This window comes from Halichoerus grypus, chromosome 12 (assembly GCF_964656455.1).
Source record: "Halichoerus grypus chromosome 12, mHalGry1.hap1.1, whole genome shotgun sequence".
NCBI lineage: Eukaryota > Metazoa > Chordata > Mammalia > Carnivora > Phocidae > Halichoerus > Halichoerus grypus.
In genome coordinates this window covers 25,806,266-25,830,517 of record NC_135723.1, presented here as the reverse complement: position 1 = coordinate 25,830,517, position 24,252 = coordinate 25,806,266, and the positions used below count along the sequence as shown (strand labels likewise).

The following is a 24,252-nucleotide window of genomic DNA, read 5'->3' as shown; positions in this document are numbered from 1 at the left end:
TCCTAAGTTTTTTATTTTAACTCTAGTATAGTTAGCATACAGTGTTATATTAGTCTCAGGTGTACAATATAGTATAGTATTCAGTAATTCTATGCATTACTCAGTGCTCATCATAAGTGTACTCTTTAATTCCCATCCCCTATTTCATCCATCCCCAACCCACCTTCCCTCTGGTAACCATCAGTTTGTTTTCTATAGTTAAGAGTCTGTTTTTTTGGTTTGCCTCGCTCTCTTTTTTTTCCCCCTTTGCTCATTTGTTTTGTTTCTTAAATTCCACATAGAAGTGAGATCATACGGTATTTGTCTTTCTCTGACTTACTTTGCTTAGTATTATACTCTCTAGCTCCATCTATGTTGTTGCACATGGCAAGATTTCATTCCCTTTTATGGCTGAATAATACTCCATTGTATATATACACCACCTCATCTTTATCCATTCATCAGTGGATGGACACTTGGGCTGCTTCCATAATTTGGCTATTGTGAATAATGCTGCAATAAACATAGGGGTGCATGTATCTCTTTGAATTAGTGTTTTTGTATTTTTTGGGTAAATGCCCAGTAGTGCGATTGCTGGATCATAGGGTAGTTTTATTTTTAACTTTTTGGGAAAACTCCATACTATTTTCCAGAGTGGCTGCACCAGTTTGCACTCCTGCCAACTGCACAAGGGTTTTTTTTTTTCCACGTGCTTGCCAACATTTGTTTCTTGTGTTTTTGATTTTAGCCATTCTGACATGTGTGAGGTCAACTACTAGAACTGTTGCTGTGTCTTTTAAATAGTCCAGTTTCAGTGAGGTCTGGCATTTGGTAAAATAACAGCATAAACATCTATAATTCTGTTCACATTTTAAATAGGATAATGCCAAACGGCAGTGTCCAGAGAAAGGCAAGCAAAAAGGTGTGGTTTTGAATTTTATTAATTTTTTAATTTTTTGTTCTTTTATTTATTTGAGAGAGAGAGAGCACGCACAAACAGGGGAGAGGGGCAGAGGGAGAGGAAGAAGCAGACTCCCTGCTGAGCAGGGATACAATGCAGGGCTCTATCCCAGGACCCTGGGGTCATCATGACCTGAGCCAAAGGCAGACGCTCAATTGACTGAGCCATCCAGGCACCCTGGTTTTGAATTTTAATAAGTGTACTTGAAGAGAGTGTTGATGTTTAGACCAGAGGAAGAGATTATAAAGATAAATGTGGAGGGGTGTAAAAAAGAGATTGAGTGTATTCTTGGTAGCTATAGAAGAAAGGCCAATCAATAAAAGAGACACAGAGATAGATTTAACTGAAGAAGAAATTTTTCAATCTTTTGCTGACTTGTGAAAGATGATCTTGGACAATAAAATTGTAGTGATATATATGAAATTTCATTAGATAGAGATTCTTCAATGTAAAGAATGTATTGTCCAGTTTTATGGACAATTTTCCTTTTTTTTTTTTCATAAAACTAGGCTAATTATTAGAGGTGGACTTAGCATAAAATTGAGAGTTCCTCATTTGCAATTCTTTGGGGAAGACACAAACAACTCTGTTTTTGTATTTACGAATTATTTTCCCTAAAGAAGGCTTCCCAATTACATAAATTCAAGATCTCATAAAGCCTAAATTAACTATTGTTAAAAGTGATGATTAACAATGCCACAAAGATTTAAAGCTATTGTATTCATATTTGAATCCACACTTTTGAATGACTATTCTAATTTATGCATTAAAAACTTTAATATATGGAATTCTAAAAAGAACCAATATATTCATTTGTGATGCACTGATGAAGATTGAACCAGTATAATGAAGAACTCTGCAGAAATATTAGCTCATAAAGTACTAATCCATGCCTAAACATGGAAGAGTAAAGGAATTAAATGGGTATTTATTTTCTTGAAATCAGAATTAAATAATACATTTTCATCATAGAACCAGGCACATAGTAGGCATTCAATAATTACGTGTTTCTCTCTGGTGATCTTGCATTTCTATGATTTTATTTGAACTTGATTTTCAAGTAGAAATGTTATCAGTTCTTAAAGTTACTTATATTTTTGCGAGAGTTTCAGATAAGTTGACATTCAGTTTTACTTGGTATAAAAATATATTTTTACCTTTAAAGGTCTTAAAATAAAAGGGAATCTACTCATCATTACCAGCAAAACAAAAAAATAACTCAAACAGGAAGACAAGCAGTAAATAAAAGTGGTGTTCTTGCTTTTATTGCAAATGACTCAAAAGCAAGTATTACATTATCTTTTTATAGCCACTTTTGGGGTAATATTTTATAAATGGCATGAATAAAGTATGTTTGTTGTGGCTTCTTTCAAAAGAAATGATGATTTGTGTAAAATATTGCTCACATAGTTAAGACATTAGGTTAAAAACAGGAGCCAGTTGTCTCATTTGAGAATACTTAATTTTTTTCAGAGCTGATAGTTTTATCTTTGGGAATCCCTGTAGTCAAGATTCCCTTTCTTGCAATTTTATTTGGGACTGTGGTTATACCCAGTCTCTGCTCAGTCTCTGCTCAAGAAAGAGGTCATTGCTGTCAGAGAGAATGACAGTGATCCTTACAAACTGCAGCAGGGAACCATAAAACTCTGTTGTGACCTCTTCAAAAAAAAAAAAAAAAAAGAATATAATGTTTATTATAACATGACCTAAAACCAAGATGGTTTTATGCCCTCATTCTTTACACACACACACACACACACACACACACACACACACCCATACACACAATTCTACACAAACCCTGCCCTAGCTGTTACAATTTCAAAGCTTTCATTTTAGGGATTTTGGTATATTTTATTCCCTCAGAAGTTTCCAAGGTTCTTGGTGATGAATTGTTAATAGAAATTGAGGAACACCTGCAACCACATTCATCCAGTTTAATTGTGACATGTCTCTGCACAGCATCCCCAAATATTGTTTTTCCCTTCAGATTTATACATGTATTACTTATCTTCCAAGAAAAATAGTAGAAATTGTTACCAGGGCTGATTCTAGGGAAGCCGATAGTAAAACAGAGAAATTTCAAAGAGTTTTAATTATACCTAGAGCTTTCAAAGCTTTGAGATTGTTATTTATCTTAGAATATGGCATAAGAAATGAATTTTAAATTACAGAATATAGTTTGAAACTTCTAAGATCAGGTGCACATAATTTGTATCCTCACAGGGTTCAGGGATTGTTCTGGCAAAATCCTTAAGTCTTGTTCTTCTGTGCATTTTTATTATTATTTAGTAGGTTTTAATTTTTTAGTTGGTAGCATTTTAAAGTAGAGTTTATTTTTTTATTAAGAATTATTTTGAGGGACACCTGGCTGGCTCATTCAGTAGAGCATCTGACTCTTGATCTTGGGGTCATGAGTTCAGCCCCTCATTAGGTGTAGAGGTTACTTTAAAAAAAAAGTAATATTTTGAATCTTTCAATTAGGCTCATAAGATACAACATGTAAATGAAAAATAAAAAAAATTTAAATTTTTAAAAATTAAAAAAGAAAAAAGAAAAAAAGAAAATGTAAAGGTGAAATAGGATTTTTTTTTTTTTTTTTTTCTGAGAGGGGCAGGGGATAGGGGCAGAGGGAGAGGAAGATAGAGAATCCCAAGCAGTCTCCATGCCCAGCACAGAGTCTAACGTGGGGCTCAGTCTCAGGACCCTGAGATCATGACCTGAGCTGAAATCAAGAGTCCCATGCTTAACCACCGGAGCCACCCAGGTGCCCTGAAATGGGATCTTTTATGTCAGAGATACTCTTGCTTGTGGAAAACAGGCCAGTTTGAGATGTGGAATTTGGAAATTATGGTATTCATCACAAAATGATTCCTAGTTGTAAATTTAGCCTGGTAAAACTCAGTTCAAATGAACTTTTTTTTTTTTAAGAGAGAGAGAAAGAGAGAGAATCTCAAGCAGGTTCCATGCCCAGCGTGGAACCTGAATGGGGCTTCATCTCAGGACCCTGAGATCATGACCTGAGCGTAAATCAAGAGTCCGTTACTTAACCAGCTGAGCCACTGAGGCTCCTCTCAAATGAACTCTTACTGACGTTTCTCAACAGAATTTAAAAATGTTCCAGTATCTGTTGATGATAATGTGATAATGCATCTTTCCAAATCATATACCCACAGTTACATGCTCATACTTAAAAGTAATGACTTGATATTTATGATAGAGTTCATTAATTATTATAATAGAAACATGTTTTGGTGAGGAAATATATTTTTACTTTATCAAATAATTTGCAAATTTGCTTTAACCCAACATTGCCGAATCTCAACTAGCTTCCTTTAAACCTCAAATTTATGTGATTAGTAGAGTGGCAAAATTATATGCTTAGAAGTAGAAAATTATATGTGACATATGAAACTATCTTAACTAAAAATATTGGCATAAATAACATTACCTGCATGTATTACATTTATTGGGCATCTCTGTTTTTGGCAATCTCATTGGAACTATGAGTAAATTTTTTATTTGCTTAAGTTTATTTGGACCATCTAATTTCATATTTTCCCCTGGATTTTAAGAGTATCCGAAAAACATTTCCTGAGTATGTGTATGTGTGAAAACAGTAGAATTATTCTATGAATAGGTGTCCACATCTGATCTGAGACCACAGTTATGTTTCTGCTCTGAAAATTATTTCGAATTGTGAGTAAAACGTTTTACTGTGTCTGAAATCTCTCCCAACTTTAGATCATATGTAAATTTCTAGTACTAGTGTTTATAATATGATTATCATAAAAATTCACTTGTAATAATCTTTTTTCTCAGATAATCAAATCATTATGTGTCAAGGTTAACAAAACACGGAGTCTCACTTTTTATAAAGTTGGTTTGGAGATTTAAGTAATATTCTTAAGGGCCAAACTTAAAATTATGTATTACTACTTGAAGAATACACACCACTGGGTTCAGAAACAGAACTTTTGACTTTATCAGACATTTGGACATTCTCTCCTTCTCTCATAACTATGACTATACCAAATATGTACAGAATATAAGATGTTACATTGGTTCATTTTGAATTATATAGAATCTCCATTTACACATGTGAGATTTGGACTATAGCTCAATATATACAGTCTCTTTTTGATGACTAAGTAATTACATAAATAGTATTCCAAGTGCTAAGTCGGTGGTCTTATGTTTAAATGTCTTTCTTTCCTGCATCTCATTGTGTGTTTTGTCCTTTGGTTTAGATCGAGGCACTGTGCAGAAAGTGGTGGTTCTTCCTGCTAACGGCTCCGCCAGGGGTGAGCTCATTCTGGAGGAGCTAGAAGTCTTTAAGGTTTGAGCATCTCTTCTGTTAATCTCAGCACATGCATGATGGATGGAATTCTTTAATCTCAGGGCCCCTTGGGAGGAAAAAAAAATTTGATAAAGGATCAAATAAATATAAGTTTTTGAGGGTAGGAAACACCAGATAAAATGAGAAATATCGAACAAATATTTTTCTGAAGTATTTTTTTTTACATTTCAAGTTATCTTAACTTTGAAAGATTCGTTTTTTCAACTATTATCATAACTCAAAGAATTTTGGTCATCATTATTTTTATAAATGGGTTCTTGTGGTCAAGGTCTAAAAGACTTGCCAGCAAAGGGCTTTTATCATTTGCTTCACAAGCCACTGAAACCCAAGTGCCTTACATTATTGATTGTTAGATAAACTTTCTCATATTTTTTTATCCAGGAATTTTAAGAAAAACTGTTTTGTTTTCTGTTTTATTGCTCTCAATTCAAATGTCACTCAAGCTACATAAAACAAATGGTGTCTCTTTACCACTCAAAGCTTCATGTTCTGCTGAACTTGAGATTTCATTATTATTCTCTTTGTTCTTAAATTTGGGCTTAACAAAAAGGAAAAGAAAGAAAAACAATACACAACACCAACAAAAAGGCACACAGAGGGAAGTTCAATCTTGTAAGGCATCACCTGCTCAGGGCAGAGTGCCTGTTCTTTTCTGGATCTGTGACCCGGGAGAGCAGATCTGTGGTGTCCCTTCCCTCCTTAAAATGTAAGCTGCTGTAGTTCAAGTGATTTCTCTGATAAACATTTGGAAAGATGGATAAACCACAGCCAGAGGAGCTGTTAGGATTGCAAAGATACTTTGGCATGGAATCAGTCCTATTGCAGACGACTATTTCCAACTACATCAATCAAGAAGAAACGGCCCATGGGCAGGTGCTGCCGCCCTGGAGTCACCAGTGCTGCCCGCCCTCAGTCAACCCCACGGGGTTCTTTGACCTCACCTTGGACTGCGAGCTCTTGGGCTGCGTCTCCTTCAAGCTGCTTTCAGAGTTCCAAAGACAGCAGAGAACTTTTGTGCTCTGAGCACTGGGGAGAAAGGATTTAGTTATGAAGATCCCTGCTTTTACAGGATTATTCCAGGATTTCTGGGCCAGGGTGGTGACTTCACGCACCATCATGGCACTGGCCACAAGTCCATCGATGGGGAGAAATCTGATGATGAGAATTTCATCTGAAGCCCATGGGTCCTGGCACCTTGTCTATGGCAAATGCTGGACCCAACACAAACGGTTTCCAGTTTTTCATCAGCACTGCCAAGACTGAGTGGTTAGATGGCAAGCATGTGGTCTTTGGCAAGGTGAGGGAGGGCAGCAATATTGTGGATGGAGCGCTTTGGGTCCAGGAATGGCAAGACCAGCAAGAAGATCACCACTGCTGACTGTGGACAAATCTAATAAATTTGAATTATGTTTTATCTTAACTACTAGCCCATTCCTTCTGTAGCTTAGGAGAGCACCCCTTCTCCCCCATCTGCTCGAAATATCCTATAATCTTTGTGTGCTCGCTGCAGTTCTATGGGTTCATATTTTCCTTACTCCCCTCCAAGTCTAGCTGGATTGCAGAGTTAAGTTTATGATGATGAAATAAAACTAAACAACAACAACAAACCAAACAAACAAACGGTCCATGGACATCAAAAGACCAGAGTCAGCCTTTAACTCAGTAAAATTAGCACTCAGGACTCTCAGGAGCAGACTATTGCTGGTTTAGTCCGTTGCTTTGCTTAGTTGAGCGGACTCAGAATATATTGACTTATTAATACATGTTCCCACAGTCACCAAAATTATTGAATTTATAAGCACATAAGTGATCAAGATGCATTGTTTAGATTATGCTAATACATTTTAAATGTAAAGAAATATTTTTTAAAAAATAACCAAATGAAATCTGAGGAAAATTTTGAGGAACTCTGGAACTTTTTTTGTGATATTATCTAAACATTCAATCTAAAAAAAAGTGGTATTATCTAAACATTCAATCTAAACAGTCAGTTGCAACAGATTTTGATCACTGCTTAGAAATACACATACACATACAAAAATGTATTGCAATTTATATCCACCCAGGCAACTACTAATAGCTGTACTCCAATTCAAGTTAAGTTTGAGGAAGCTGGCTCCGGAACTCCGGAAAATTTTCCAGTGTGTTATTGAATTTACAATTTTTAATGCTAGACTCACTTTGGAATAAGTTTCTTTGTGATTGGCATGTTAATATTGTGCTTACAAAATGTTAACTATGTACATTCAAGTGCTTTTTTCTATGTCTTGCTTTATAAAGGAATTGATTGTTTCACTAGATTAACCAAAATTGCATTATATGTAAAAAATATTTTGTCCTTGTTCAATTCAATACGGACAACTTGGCTGACCAAAATGACATAGAGTACCTTGTTCTGGAATTTGCTTGAAGAGAGCAAAAATGCCATATGGCAGAACTTCATTTTTAATTCTGAAATGTCATTTTTTGATAATCAGAAAACATTGAGTTTGACACAAACCCAAACATGTAAGTTAATGGAAAGCTCTTAAAGAAATGTGAGTCATTCTGATCATGTGCTAACTACTTATGGTCTGTTATATGAGTTGTGCTAGTGTTATCATCATGAAGAATAAACTCTCAGTGCAAAAATAGAGTCAGTCAAAATGCATGTGGGGGACATCAGCCCAAGAGAGAGACTAAAAACATTTGAGCTTTCTTGTGGATGTGTGTGCCCGTGACTGATATAGCTAAATTGAGAGACACAGTTGCCAAATACAGTTCCTTACTGTCTTCAACATGGTGTTTGTGTCATATTTTCTGAGGTGAGGTAAAAATAACTGGGTGTGTATGATATACTGTGATTAGCACGTGAGGAAATAATGCATTTGAATTGAAACAAATTCCTTAGCGAAGTGTCACACTGATATATCGCAGAAAACTCAATGTAACTTTAAAAAACCAGACACTTTGTTTCTATAGAGTGCAGAACCATAATCTCTTCTTTTAACCCTCTGTTCAGAATATTTCCTGAAAATACAGCCAGCTTCCTCAAACTTAACTTAACTGGAGTACAGCTATTAGTAGTTGCCTGGGTGGATATAAATCGCAATACATTTTTGTATGTGTATGTGTATTTCTAAGCAGGGATCAAAATCTGTTGCAACTGACTGTTTAGATTGAATGTTTAGATAATATCACCATTTTCTCTTTTAAACGTGTGTAAGAAAACACACTTCCAGAATGTGAAATAATTGTAGGTACAGTTAATTTTGAGAGCTTGCTCTCCCTTGAGTTATCGAAATAAAACTTAACAGATATTTATCAGGTTATCACAAGTCTAATTTTTAAAAGGAACTAATAATGTTTAAGAAGGAAAGTTTATGAATAGAGTGACTTTCAAAAAGGATTACTATTTCAGAAAATTCTTAGGTGCTTTCACTAATTCACATTTATCAAAAGAGGACATTTTCTTTTTTTTTTTTTTTTTAAGATTTTTATTTATTTGACAGAGAGAGACACAGCGAGAGAGGGAACACAAGCAGGGGGAGTGGGAGAGGGAGAAGCAGGCTTCCCGCGGAGCAGGGAGCCCGATGCGGGGCTCGATCCCAGGACCCTGGGATCATGACCTGAGCCGAAGGCAGACGCTTAACAACTGAGCCACCCAGGCGCCCCAAAAGAGGACATTTTCTAACAGTATTTCTTCGTTTGCAACGGGAGAGTTAATAAGTATGATGCAGGCTAATACATCTTTGCAAAGCTACATCTGATGCACGGCAGCGTCTTAGGCAGACTGCTTGTGTTGTGAAGGAATAACATGGCGCACCATGCCGCACCATCTTACCCACCCCCACCCAAGCCTAAGTTTTATTCATTGGATTCAGTATGCGAAGATATAATTTTTTTAATTCTTCCAAATTACTCAGATTTTGTTTTTCTAAAGACTATATTGATAATGTGTTGTAATTGCTACTTTTTTTTTTTTTTAACTTAAGCATATATTTGTAAAACACCTTACTCCCAACAGAGGAAATGTACTTTAGGGACAAATATTGCTAAACTTTGAATATATGTGCATATATAGAGAAATGATGATTTCTTGAATTTTAACAAACAAGAGTCTATTTTTAATGCAAATCTTTTTAAAGGATTATTTGAACAGCTAACGATGTTTGTTTGTTTTTTAATTTTTCAGAATCGTGCTCCTATAACAACAATGAAAATTTCATCCAAAAAGGTAAAACAACCCCATTTTTATTTTCTTTACATTTTACAAATTTTACTGTTAGGAAAAAATATTTTGTAATTTTGGAAAAATTAATTTTAGTATTAGAAAAATAATTATTATTTACAGTAACCACAAAAGCACCTTTAATTTTGATGCATAATTTAAAAGCTTTTAATGGAAAACAAAATAGGTCTGTTTTGTATAAAAACCCAGGAGAGCAGAACATATAAATATATACAGCAAGATATTCCAACATTTTGTACATCCTATGTTCTCAAATGTTACAGTGTGTGAAGCCAACCAAAATAAAAATAATCTTTTGAATGAAGAATTCAGTATAATGTTTGGGCTACTATAGCATCACAAACATTCTCAGGGGCTTGGAATGAGTAATCAGTCCTCTTCCGAGTTCCTGGTGCTATCACATGTTTGAAATGTGCAATGCATTCTTTTATGCTTATTGCTAAGGAAGTGCTGTTTTTTAGAGTTTATACATGTCTTTAAAAAAAATCTGAATGCCTCAAATCTAAGCCATATAAGGATTCAGGTTTGAGGGAAGAAATCTTTGACTATGATTATCAGAAATGTTTCATTTTCTAATTTGTGCCTGCACATGCAAATACACAATGATCACAAAAAAGGAAAAGCCCTATTCCAGTCTCTACCTGTGCAACACATACACCTCTCCAGCCCCCAAGGTGTTCTCTCTGGAAGAAAGTTCTAAAGGATGGAGTCATATAGTCAGAAATGGAGTAGGCTTCAGAGCAGGATGGACATGCATTTGAATCCCAACTTGTCCATAAATTGTGGATAAGTCGTTAAACTTCACTGACTTAAGTTTCTGCCTCTACAAGGTAATGCTTTTCTCACAAATGAGTTAATTTATATAAATTGCCTAAAATAAAGCAGGTCCTTGGTAACTGTTGTTTAAAGAGCCTGAGACTTATTTTTCTTGGAATATGGAATAAAGGTTTTAAGTGTTAGCACAACTGATGACATAAGGTTCGTGTTCTTTGCCTTATTTGGTCTGTTGCAGATGAAGAAGTATTCCACAGTCAATCCTGTGCTCTTTTCACTTGACTCAATTTTATGAAGAAAAATAAATAGGGTACGATAGAGCTAAAGATCTCATCTGTAAAAATGTTTGTATGGTGCATAACAAACATTTTCCCAAGTAACAAGAAGCCATTTGTCATTTTCCCCAATGTCCCAGGGAGCTGATCCCAAGTTAGAATTGCCTTTGAAGTCAGCAGGGAAGCCCCTTGTTTACAGTAGTTTAATGAGAAGAGAGAGTATCGGAGCAAAATTCAGAATGGACGCAGAGCCATTTGTGAGGCACGGTCTAGTATACAATTAGTGATTCATGTTACGCTTCAACTTGTAATTCAGCTGGTATACTCAGAGTTCACAGCCCATTCCATTAAATTGCAATATGCAATACACATATACGCACAGGAAAAAATGACTATTAAATCTGTCTTCAACATCTTATATTGTAGATAATTAAAAATGTTTCTTTGAATCATTAGATTCAGGGCAGTGTAATTATTTGAGTTTTGGGGAACTCATTTGCACAACTGCCTACCTCATTATTTTTTCAGTGAGAAAGAAGTACAAATTGCCAATGGTATTTTATGTACATTTAAATACTATGAATTTAGTACCTTCCCTAGTCTTCAAATTATTTTATTTTCTATCTTATACTTCTTTATTCTCTAATTTATTCTTGCATTCCATATAGCAGAAAATAGTTGGGTTAATTTAAAAAAGGTAATTTCTAGAATGAAACTACTTGTATTCTTTCCTTAAATAAAGCAGTTTCCTTTATTTAGCATAGCTGATGCATTCACTATATTATTTGTTAATGTGATCAACAAACACTTATTTGAAATTTTCCTAGAGAAATGATTATTGCCAAAATATGCAGTTGTTTTCTTATAGTTTGCCTCAACTGGGGGTCAGTCATTTTCAGCTGAATTTCTGAAAAATTAATCTGAATAAAATAATTGTTTATTAGACAGTAGATTGAGGTATGATTCAAATGATTAATTAGAATTAACAGTGTATGGGCGCCTGGGTGGCTCAGTTGGTTAGGCGACTGCCTTCGGCTCAGGTCATGATCCTGGAGTCCCAGGATCGAGTCCCACATCGGGCTCCCTGCTCAGCAGGGAGTCTGCTTCTCCCTCTGACCCTCCCCCCTCTCATGTGCTTTCTCTCATTCTCTCTCAAATAAATAAATAAAATCTTTAAAAAAAAAAAAGAATTAACAGTGTATAAGGTGATAGTTTGTTAACTGGTCATTTATTCTACTACATTATTTAACATTCATTCAGTGCTTAGGAGTCAGAAACTATTCTAAGTATTTCATGTGGAGTTAGCCCTTACATTCAGTTCTTAAAATAACTCTGTAGGATAGGTACTATATTATCCCAGTTTTACCCAAGAGGGAGCTGAGATTGAGAAAAGTTACACAGCATATTTGTGGTTGAGCTGGGATTTGAATCCCAGATGTCTGCCTCCAGAACCTGATGGACCAATGGTGCTCCTATATTTAAATTTTAAATTGTATGTAGTTGAATATGTATAGATGTCTTTGTGTGTGTTGCACATGTGAATATATTTGAGTTCCAGCTTAGAGATTCTCTGCTGATTTGAATTATACAATATCACTTCTTTAGAAATAAGCATCAGTTAGAAACTTACCCTTTCGACTCCTGAGAACCAAATTATGCACAAATAAAAGAATTGGAGCAGTATCATCAGAAGTTCTTGACATCCTGCAAATGAAGGAGAGTGAAATCTTTATTTATGACTTAGGATGCTGAAGATCACTGGAGCATACAGAAAGTTTAAGACATGCCTGAATATAAATACTGATATTCTTCTAAGTAATTTAAAAATTGTTCTAATGAGGGAAGGCATGTGAAAAATGGTTTTTTTTTAATTTTATCTAATACTGACAGTGTGCTTTTTTTTTTAAAGATTTTATTTATTTATTTGAGAGAGAGAATGAGAGAGAGAGAGAGCACATGAGGGGGGGAGGGTCAGAGGGAGAAGCAGACTCCCTGCTGAGCAGGGAGCCCGATGCGGGACTCGATCCTGGAATTCCAGGATCATGACCTGAGCTGAAGGCAGTCGCTTAACCAACTGAGCCACCCAGGCGCCTGTACTTTTTTTTCCTAAACTTAAAAATGCCCTTTATTTAAGACTTGGAGTTTTCAAATTTACAAGGTGATGGGTTGCCAGATTTGAAGAAAAAGAAAGCTGCCTTGTGCATTCAAAAAATAAAGCAAACATCGTAATTTAAATCTGTAATATATTAGCACAAATCTGAGAGAACAATAAATCCCAGTGTCTCAAATGTATGACCATTCTACATAGGGCTGTGAGCTTTTTTTTTTTTTAAACAGGAAAGTGGTAATACTATAGGCATATTAATCTAAGAAAATTCTATTTATTTTGGCTTTATACCCTCTGTGCTTTGCTTCTTGTTTTTAGTCTATTTTAAAATGAATCTCAGGGTGTGTAGACATATATTATAATGCGTTCCTGCTGAAAGTTCTCTTTTAATGTCGCCATCTGAAATGAATCATAATCATTCCTCCAATAGCAACAGTTGTATGTGAGCTCCAATGAAGGGATTTCCCAAGTGTCTCTGCATCGCTGCCACGTCTACGGTACAGCATGTGCTGACTGCTGCCTGGCAAGGGACCCTTACTGCGCATGGGACGGCCATTCTTGCTCTAGGTTCTACCCAACTGGGAAGCGGTGAGTACCAAACGTTCAGCTGAAAGTCAAAACTGATGTCACCCCTCGAACAGTGTCCACATCATTAGAAAAAATTCTGTTGCCATATTCTTTTAAAACGGCGCTAGAAGTAGTAGCTGTGTTTAGCATCTTGTATAGTCATTGAATGAAGTAAATGGCTACGCTTTATAACTTGAGATTCTCCCAGATATGTGAGAACACAGTACTTTGGAAACATTTGTTTCTCCTCTTAAAGTTCCTCTAGCAACACAATTCCCCACTGTGACCCAGCAAATATTTCAAGCATCATTTAACGTTTTTCACATTACTTGATTTTTTTATATGCTTCTGTATATCATTAAATCCCACCTTCCTAGGGTTTCCCTGTGCCATTTAATTCTCCTATAATCAGATGTTTGACCTAGTTCAGGCGACAGGAACATTGCTCCAAAATGGGTACACTGAGTTGCTTTCAGAACCTTGATGACATGCATTTACCGCTTAGAATGGGGAGTGCATGGTTGCTGGTCAGATTGAGAGAGTCAGGCAGTCTGAGGCTGAATGCCATTTATCCCAGCAAAGACTTAAATGAGAAACTCTGAGCCAGATTGCACGAAGTTGGAACGAGCCACCAGTAGTGACATTGATTATAGAACAAAGAATATGCAGAATTTAGGGTCGGCCAAGATCAGAGCTATGGGTCGGTCAGGGGAGGTCCTACTGAGGGTGTGATATTTGAACAAGGACTTGAGTGTGATGAGGAATGACACCAAGGCATTATCTGGGAGAATAGCATACCAGAGAGAAGGACCAGAAACTCTTAAAGCTGGAGTGTGTCAAGATTGTTCAAGAAACAGCACTAAGACTAATGGGGCTATCATGGAATGAGAAAAAGGAAGGGTAGGAAGAAGTGAGGTCAGAATGCCATATGACATAGGACTTGGTAAGTCATTGAAGGCTTTTATTTAGAGTGAAATGGAAAACTACTGAGGGCCTTTGAGCACATGAATGATATTATTTGACTTTTGGTTTGAAAAGCTCATCTGGTTGGGGTTGGCTGAGATTGCAGCCCTGGGGTAGGCAGTGGATGGAGGCAGAGGAGATAGAAGTTGCAAGGCAATTAGAGTACTGTGTGTTCCAGGTGAGATATAATGGTGGCTCACACAGGAATGATAGAGGTGGAGGTGGCATAGGGTCTGATTCGGGATAGAGCTCAGAGAACGTGCTGATGTATTACATGTAAGATGTTAGAGAAATAGAGGACTCAAGAATGAACCAAGTTCTCAGAACTGATCAGATGTAGATGTAATTTCCTGAGAAAGAGAAGACTAGGGGAGGAGCAGGTATGTGGAGGGAAAGATGATGTTAAAAGTGCCTATGAGATATTCAAGTGGAGAGGTTGAGTAGACAGTTAGAAATATGAATTTGGAGTACACAGGTGTGGCCTGGGCTGGACAATTTGAAAGTCATTGGTTTTTAAAGGCATGAAATGTGAAGAGAACTCCCATTCTTTAAACCAGTAGTCCTTAGTATCTGTGTTCAAAGAATCGTGTTCTTCTGTGTCATTTTAAGATTTAGGCAGGAAGTCTCTAGACTCTTTTGATTTCTACATAGAATTTTTGGACCTCATTACCCTGAGATCTTCCATTTGCACTGGACTGGAGATCTGAACCTGGACACATAGTATGAGGAAAGCACATTCCAAATGTAATCTCAAATACATGATTTTTGTAGCCATTGCTGGTAAATTTTAACCATACTTGTTTTATACTCCCAATTACGATAGCAGTGATATTTAAAAATTATTACCATAACTGTTTGTAAGGCCATACATTTTTCTTGGGAAAGACTTCTAAAAATTGTCATATCTAACACCCGGAATGCAGTCTTCTATTAAACAGATTTAATGCTAAAGGGAGCTGAAGCACCACACTTTCTGAGAGAGAAAGTGATACAAGGATCACAAAGTGAATCTTGCCATATCCATTTAGGCTTTTCAGCCTCTCCTGTAATGTGGAGGAATTGGAGATTGGTACTCCTTCCCTGCAAAACTTCCAGACCTTGGCTTTGGTGAACAACCATTTTTATTTAACAAAGAATATTTCTCAAGTAAAATTCCATACTATATATAGACTATCATTGCATATTTGAGATTTTTTTTTTACATTTTAACATTTCTGCTAAAATATGAGTTGACTCATTTGTTCTCATATTCTCCCTCTAATTACAACCCCAGTAATCCTTTCTAAGATGCGTAAAGGTAGTAGATTCCACATTGTCATCCTAATACCACAAATCATTATCTCTTTTAAAAAATATTTTATTTATTTGGGTGAGACAGACAGAGATAGTGCAAAGAGAGCATGAACGGGGAGGAGAGGGAGAAACAGGCTCCCGCTGAGCAGAGAGCCAGATGTGGGGCTTGATCCCAGGACCCTGGGATCATGACCTGAGCCGAAGGCAGATGCTTAACTGACTAAGCCACCCAGGCACCCCCACATATCATGATCTTGATCATGTCCTTGTAAACAACAAAGAGCTGAAACTATCTTGCAATTTTTTAATGTCAATATCATGCCTGGTATGAAACCCAGTATCATAGGTTAGCTGTTAGAACTAATGAATGAATTCAGTAAAGTTTCAGGGTACAAACTCAACACACAAAAATCTGTTGCATTTCTATACATGAATAATGAGATATCAGAAAGAAAATTTAAGAAAACCATCCCATTTACAATTGCATCAAAAGAATAAAATACCTAGGAATAAATTTAACCAAGAGGTGAAAGACCTGTACACTGAAACTACAAGACACTGATGAAAGAAATTGAAGACACAAATAAATGGAAAGATAATTCACATTCATGGAGTGGTAGAATGATTATCATTAAAATGGCCATACTACCCAAAGCAATCTGCAGATTCGATACAATCCCTATCAAAACTCCAAAGGCATTTTTCACTGGATTAGAGCAATCCTAAAATTTATGGACTCATGAAAGACCCAGAATATCCAAAGTAATATTGAGGAAGAAGCACAAAGCTGGAGGCATCATGCACCTTGATTTCCAACTATATTACAAAGCTATAATAATCAAAATAGTATGCTATTGTCATAAAAGAAGACACATAGATCCATAGAGCAGATTAGAGAGCCCAGAAATAAATCCATACATATACGGTTAATTAATTTACAACAAATAAGGCAAAAATTTACAACAGGGAAAAACAGTCTCTTCAATAAATGGTGCTGGGAAAACTGAATAGCCACATGCAAAAGAATAAAACTAGACTACTATCTTACATTATAGACGAAACTTAACTCAAAATGGTTTAAAGACTTGAATATAAGACCTGAAACCATAAAACTTCTAGAAGAAAACATAGGCATTAAGGCCCTTGATGTAGGTCTTGATGATGTGTTTTTAGATATGACTCCAAAGCAAAGACAACAAAAGACAAAATAACCAAGTGGGATTATATCAAACTAAAAAGCTTCTACACAGCAAAGGACATCATCAACCAAATGAAAAGGCAACCTACTGAATGAGAAAAAATATTTGCAAGCCATAGACCTACTAAGGGGTTAACATCCAAATACATAAAGAATGCATACAACTGAGTAGCAAAAAAACAAGCAGTCTGATTAAAAAGTGGGCAGATCTGAATAGGCATTTTTCCAAAGAAGACATACAGATTGTCAGCATGTCATGAAAAGGTGCTCACTGTCATTAATCATCAGGGAAATGCAAATGAAAACCACAAGACCTCACCTCACACCTGTCAGAATGGCTATTATCAAAAGGACAATAAATAACAACTGTTGGAGAGGGTGTGGAAAAAAGTTGTGGTGGGAATGTAAATTGGTGCAGCCACAATGAAAAACAGTATGGAGTTTCCTCAAAAAATTACATATAGAACTACCATATGATCCAGCAATTTCACTTCTGGGTATTTATCTGAAGAAAACAAAAACTCTATTTTGGAAAGATATATGCACCCCCATGTTCATTATTTTCAATAGCCAAGACATGGAAACAACCCAAGTGTCCTTCAGCAGATGAATGAGTAAAGATATAAACACACACACACACACAATGGAATACTACTTAGCCATAAAATGAATGCAATCTCACCATTTGTGAAATGGATGGACCTTAAGGGCATATGCTAAGTGAAACAACTCAGAGAAAGACATATACTGTATGATCTCACTTATATATGGAATTTTAAAAATAACAACAAACCAAGCTCATGGAGATAGAGAACAGTGGTTGCCAAAGGTAGGGTAAGGGGTGGAAGAAATGAACAAAGTGGGGCAAAAGGCACAAACTTCCAGTTATAAAATAATTAAGTCATGGAGATGTAATGTACAGCATGGTGACTATAGTTAATAATACTGTATTGCCTATTTGAAAGTTGATAATAGAGTACATCATTTTTTTTTGCATTTTTTATTTTATTACGTTAATCACCATACATTACATCATTAGTTTTTGATGTAGTGTTCCATGATTCATTGTTTGCATATAACACCCAGTGCTCCATTCAATATGTGCCCTCTTTAATACCCATCACCAGGCTAACCCATCCTCACAACCCCCTCACCTCTAGAACCCTCAGTTTGTTTCTAGGAGTCCATAGTGTCTCGTGGTTCGTCTCCTCCTCCGATTCCCCCCCTTCATTTTTCCCTTCCTACTATCTTCTTCTTCTTTTTTTTTTCTTTTTTAACATATAATGTATTATTTGTTTCAGAGGTACAGGTCTGTGATTCAACAGTCTCACACAATTCACAGTGCTCACCATAGCACATACCCTCCCCAATGTCTATCACCCAGCCACCCCATCCCTCCCACCCCGCACCACTCCAGCAACCCTCACTTTGTTTCCTGAGATTAAGAATTCCTCATATCAGTGAGATCATATGATACATGTCTTTCTCTGATTCACTTATTTCACTCAGCATAATACCCTCCAGTTCCATCCACGTCATTGCAAATGGCAAGATTTCATTCCTTTTGATGGCTGCATGATATTCCATTGTATATATGTATACCACCTCTTCTTTATCCATTCATCTGTCGATGGACATCTTGACTCTTTCCTAGTTTGGCTATTGTGGACATGGCTGCTATAAACATCGGGGTGGATGTACCCCTTCGGATCACTACATTTGTATCTTTGGGGTAAATACCCAGTAGTGCAATTGCTGGGTCATAGGGTAGCTCTATTTTCAACTTTTTGAGGAACCTCCATACCGTTTTCCAGAGTGGCTGCACCAGCTTGCATTCCCACCAACAGTGTAGGAGGGTTCCCCTTTCTCCACATCCCCGCCAACATCTGTCGTTTCTTGACTTGTTAATTTTAGCCATTTGACAGCCACATGCAGAAGAATGAAATTGGACCATTCCCTTATGGTCCATAAGGAACGATGTGTGTGAGTTGGTATCTCATTGAGGTTTTGATTTGGATTTCCCTGATTCCGAGTGATGTTGAGCACTTTTTCATGTGTCTGTTGGACATTTGGATGTCTTCTTTGGAAAAATGTCTGTTCATGTCTTCTGTCCAATTCTGATTGGATCATTTGTTCTTTGGGTATTGAGTTTGATAAGTTCTTTATAGATTTTGGATACTAGCCCTTTATCTGTTACATCATTTGCAAATATCTTCTCCCATTCTGTCGGTAGTCTTTTGGTTTTGTTGACTGTTTCTTTTGCTGTGCAAAAGTTTTTTATCTTGATGAAGTCCCCATAGTTCATTTTTGCCCTTGCTTCCCTTGCCTTTGGCGAAATTTCTAGGAAGAAGTTGCTGCGGCTGAGGTCGAAGAGGTTGCTGCCTGTGTTCTCCTTTAGGATTTTGATGGACTCCTGTCTCACATTTAGGTCTTTCAACCATTTTGAGTCTTATTTTTGTGTGGGGTGTAAGGAAATGGTCCAGTTTCATTCTTCTGCATGTGGCTGTCCAATTTTCCCAACACCATTTGTTGAAGAGACTGTCTTTTTTCCATTGGACATTCTTTCCTGCTTTGTCAAAGATTAGTTGACCATAGAGTTGAGGGTCCATTTCTGGGCTCTCTATTCTGTTCCATTGATCTATGTGTCTGTTTTTCTGCCAGTACCATACCGCCTTGATGATTACAGCTTTGTAATAGAGCTTGAAGTCCAGAATTGTGATGCCACCAGATTTGTTTTTCTTTCTCAACATTCCTCTGGCTATTCGGGGTCTTTTCTGTTTCCATACAAATTTTAGGATTGTTTGTTCCATTTCTTTGAAAAAAAGTGGAAGGTATTTTGATAGGGATTGCATTGAATGTGTAGATTGCTCTCGGTAGCATTGACATCTTCACAATATTTGTTCTTCCAATCCATGAGCATGGAACATTTTTCCATTTCTTTGTGTCTTCCTCAATTTCTTTCATGAGTATTTTATAGTTTTCTGAGTACAGATTCTTTGCCTCTTTGGTTAGATTTATTCCTTATCTTACGGTTTTGGGTGCAATTGTAAATGGGATCGACTCCTTAATTTCTCTTTCTTCTGTCTTGTTGCTGGTGTATAGGAATGCCACTGATTTCTGTGCATTGATTTTATATCCTGCCACTTTACTGAATTCCTGTATGAGTTCTAGCGGTTTTGGGGTGGAGTCTTTTGGGTTTTCCACATAAAGTATCATATCATCTGCAAAGAGTGAGAGTTTGACTTCTTCTTTGCTGATTCAGATGCCTTTTATTTCTTTTTGTTGTCTGATTGCTGTGACTAGGACTTCTAATACTGTGTTGAATAGCAATGGTGATAGTGGACATCCCTGCCGTGTTCCTGACCTTAGGGGGAAAGTAGAGCCTCCAGTTTTGATTGCACCTCATTGATAGCCTTTTTGATTTCGACTTGGTTAGATTTTAGTTTTTTTATTTCTCCAGAAAGGGTTTCTCTTATACCTTCCATGCTTTTTTCAAGCCCAGCTAGTATCTTTATAATCGTCATTCTGAACTCTAGTTCCGACATCTTACTAATGTCCGTATTGATTACGTCCCTGGCAGTCAGTACTGCCTCTTGTTTTTTTTGAGGTGAGTTTTTCTGTCTTGTCATTTTGTCCCAAGGAGAATAGATGAATGAGAGAACAAAATGCTAACAGGGTAACAACAACCCCAGAAAAATATACACTAAACAAATCAGAAGAGACCTGAAAATGGGGGAAAAGAAAGGGAAAGAAAGAAAAAAGAAAAAAAAAAGAAAAAGATTTAAAAAAAAAGAAGAATATGATCAAATATGATCAGGCTGGTGAATAGATCAGTGCCACACATTATATTTTGGACTTATTTTGGTCTGTTAGAAGAAAGTGCCTCCCAAAATTTTAAAGAAAGAAAAGCTTATATATGTACAAAAATAAGGTTAAATATGAAGGGATGGAATATGACTGTAAAGATGAAAATTATAAAAGATTTTATATAAAGGAATTGATAAGATAAGTTGGTTGAAAACAGAAAGAAGAGAAATTAAAAAAAAACAAAAGGGGAGAGAATGTGATCAGGCGGGAGACTAGAACAAAGCCATCCACTAGAGATTTAGGGTATATTTTGGTCTGTTAGAAGAAACTGTATCCCAAAATTTTAAAGAGAGAACAACATATATATATATACCAAAAATAAGGTTAACTACTATGAAGGGATAGAATATGATCTAAAAATGAAAAATAAAAAAGATTTTTGAAAAGGGGATTGATAAGATTGATTGAAAAAGGGAAGAAAAATTAAAAAAAAGAAAATTTAAAAAATTAAAAAAATTAATTTTGAAAGACTAAAGAATCATGGGGAAAAAGCCATGAATTCTGTGTGCAGTATTCCCCTAGCGCTGGAGTTCTGCCGTTCTCATTGATCGGTAAACTTGGTCTTGGCTGGCTGTTCTCACTGATCTTCTAGGGGAGGGGCCTGTTGCCGTGGTTCCCAAATGTCTTTGCCGGAGGCGGAATTGCCCCGCCCTTGCCGGTCTGGGCTAAGTAATCTGCTCGGGTTTGCTCTCTGGAGCTTTTGTTCCCTGCAAGCTTTCCGTACAACTTTGGAGGCGGAGAGTGAAAATGGCGGCCTCCCAGTCTCTGCCTTGGAGGAGCCGAGAACTCAGGGCCCCGCTCCTCAGTGAGCCCCCAGAGAAAAGCAGTCAGTCACTCCCGTCTCCCCGTCTCCGGCCGCACTCCATGCTCACCCCGCCTGTGACCGAGCGTTTCTATCTCTGGACACGACCCTGTCTGGAGTCTCCAAACCCAGCAGATCCCTGCAGTGCGCTCCCGCACCTCTCCTCCCGGGGGAGGAAGGGGAGTCTCCCCGGATCTGCCGCTTGTTGGGTCCCTGCTGGAGGAGCAGTGGCCCGACTGTGCCGCGGATCACAGTTTATGGCAACCCCGAGCTGAGAGCCTGCGCCTCGGCTCCGTCTCTGCAGCCGGCAGAGCTCCAATACCTGGGAGCTCTGCCGCACTCAGGCCCCCCGGTCTTTCTGTGACCCCGAGGGTCCTGAGACCACACTGTCCCACGAGGGTTCCACCCCCTGCTTAGCCACCGGAGCGACATCCCTCAGCAGAGCCGACTTCTAAAAGTTCCGATTTTGTGCTCCGTGGCTCTATCACTTGCCAGAAGCGGCCGACGGAGCCCCCTCCCCTGCCGTCTATCCTCCCGAATATCGCCTCGGATTCACTTCTCCACACGTCCTACCTTCCAGAAAGTGGTCGCTTTTCTGTTCAGAGAGTTGCTGCTATTCTTTTCTTCGATCTCCTGTTGAGTTCGTAGGTGTTCAGAATGGTTTGATCCCTACCTAGCTGAATTCCTGGGACCAGATGAAATTTAGGTCTCCTACTCCTCCGCCATCTTGCTCCGCCCCCCCCATAATAGAGTACATCTTAAAAGTACTCATCACAAGAAAAAAAATTTTGTGACTATGGAAACAGATGTTATCTAGACTTATTGTGGTCATTTCACTATATATATATATATATCAATTATATATGTGTATATATATTTTTTTTTAATTGAGAAATAATTTACATATAACATTATATTAGTTTCAGGCATACAACATAATGATTGAATGTACACCTGAAACTAATATAATGTTATATGTCAATATTTTCTCAATTTAAAAAAAAAGTATAAGCAGGGGAAAAAACGTATTATGGGTTGAAAGAGGAGATAGTAATCATTTAAAGAGCTATCTGAATCTCTAGCAGTGTCTTAATTCTGTCATAAAAAGCTGAGAAATCTCTATCTTTATCTATCTATCTATCATCTGTCATCTATCATCTATCTATCTTTCTATCATCTATCTTATTCCTTGGCCTACTCATACCCATCTTTGGCTAGCACATTGAAAGTTTCACTACAAATATCTATACCATGTAAGTTCTCCAAATTATTTTAAAACTTAAACATATAGTGGATGCTAAGCATGTTTGCTGAATTAACTATTTCCTAAATTCTCATATATAATATTTTTAAGTGATTAAACAATAATAATAAAAATGATCACTTGTATTTTCCATACTAATTTTCTTTAATAGTGTTAACTTACCTATTTTATTTCAATTGTACTGTCTACCTATCTGGAACACAAAGATTATGTGGAGGAATTCATAGGAATGAAAACCAAAAACATGTCCTTTGTATGGAATAAGAATTACGGTGATACTTGGAAATCAGTGGAGTTTATACTTTGCTATAATGAAGTTGTTAAATATCATTGGCTCAGTAGTTTCTCTTTTTTAAAAGTTTGCTTATGGCAAATAACACAAGCAATTTTCCTTTTTATTCTCAAGTATCTTAAATATTTGTACTAAATATTGCAATTTAGTCTCAAATGTTATTTATTCTGTTATCAGACATGCGCTTAGAAATTTTATTCTAAGACAAGATAATCAGTTCAATCTTCAAGTAAATATGTGTTTTATATACAAGAACAAAAATGATTTCATTGTGTATCTGAAGGATTATACTTAAGGAAGAAAACATTGGTAACTTGAGCTCAAATCCCAAACCGACATGCAAATATAATATTACTCTGCCTACCAGCTTTCGCAATGCTATACGGATATCCTAAAGGGAATCTACAAATACAAAAAAATCTCAGATAGCTCTCTTGCTGATCTCATCATTTAGGCCAACCCATAATGTTTTTCTGTACAGAATGTCTGGAAGCTATGTGATCCCATAAATTCAGGTTGCCCAGCGATGCAAACCATAACACAGTGCTGGTCACAGGACAATCAATTTAGCCATTGTGAGTGATAGTGCTTCTCTAGATGACTGAAAATGACTAGTTCAGCCATAAGAACTCTCACATGGTGGTCATTTAATATAGTGCACTCACAAGTTGATTGGTAGTAAATAACACTGGCTTGGAAATATAGCAAATGCAATGCAGTAAAAACCTGATATAGGAGCTATTCTAGAGTACAGCATTAATTGTATTTCCTGAGCCAAGAGTGACTTCCACTAGTTTGTGTGTGTGTTGTTGTTTAGAAATATAAAATTGAGGGTGCCTGGGTGTCTCAGTCAGTTAAGCGTCTGCCTTCAGCTCAGGTCATGATCCTGGGGTCCTGGGATTGAGCCCCACAGTCAGGCTCTGCTCAGCGGGAAGTCTGTTTCTCCCTCTCCCTCTGCCCCTCCCCCCACTGTTTGCGCATGCTTTCTTTCTCTCTCTCTCCTTCAAATAAATAAATAAAATCTTAAAAGAGAAAGAAATGTAAAACTGAATGAGGATAATGGGACTTTTTTGGGAAAAGAATACAAAAATGACACAAAATTTTATACCTGTATTCCCATAGATTTATATAATCCATTGAATACACAAACTACTATTTGCTGTAACCTTAAAATGATTTTTTTCACTATTGATAACTTTGAGATTAGTTTCACTTTGTAAATTTGATAATCCCTGTGAGATTTTAATATTTCTGCTCTTCTTACTGAATGTTTCAATTTATCTTTAAGGGTAAAAATGTTGAGACTTAACAGCTGACCC

The 24,252-nt window shown here is 36.9% G+C and overlaps 1 protein-coding gene across 2 annotated transcripts in view; it reads left to right on the top strand.

Annotated features, from left to right (window-relative positions):
• Window positions 1-24,252, top strand: part of SEMA3C (semaphorin 3C) — a 179,269-nt gene that overhangs the window by 143,719 nt on the left and 11,298 nt on the right. For both annotated transcript variants that reach the window (XM_078060086.1, XM_078060087.1), the window contains exons 13-15: window positions 5,191-5,279; window positions 9,475-9,516; window positions 13,118-13,275. In XM_078060086.1, the coding sequence (XP_077916212.1) occupies window positions 5,191-5,279; window positions 9,475-9,516; window positions 13,118-13,275 (289 nt within the window). The remainder of the gene's footprint in view (window positions 1-5,190; window positions 5,280-9,474; window positions 9,517-13,117; window positions 13,276-24,252) is intronic.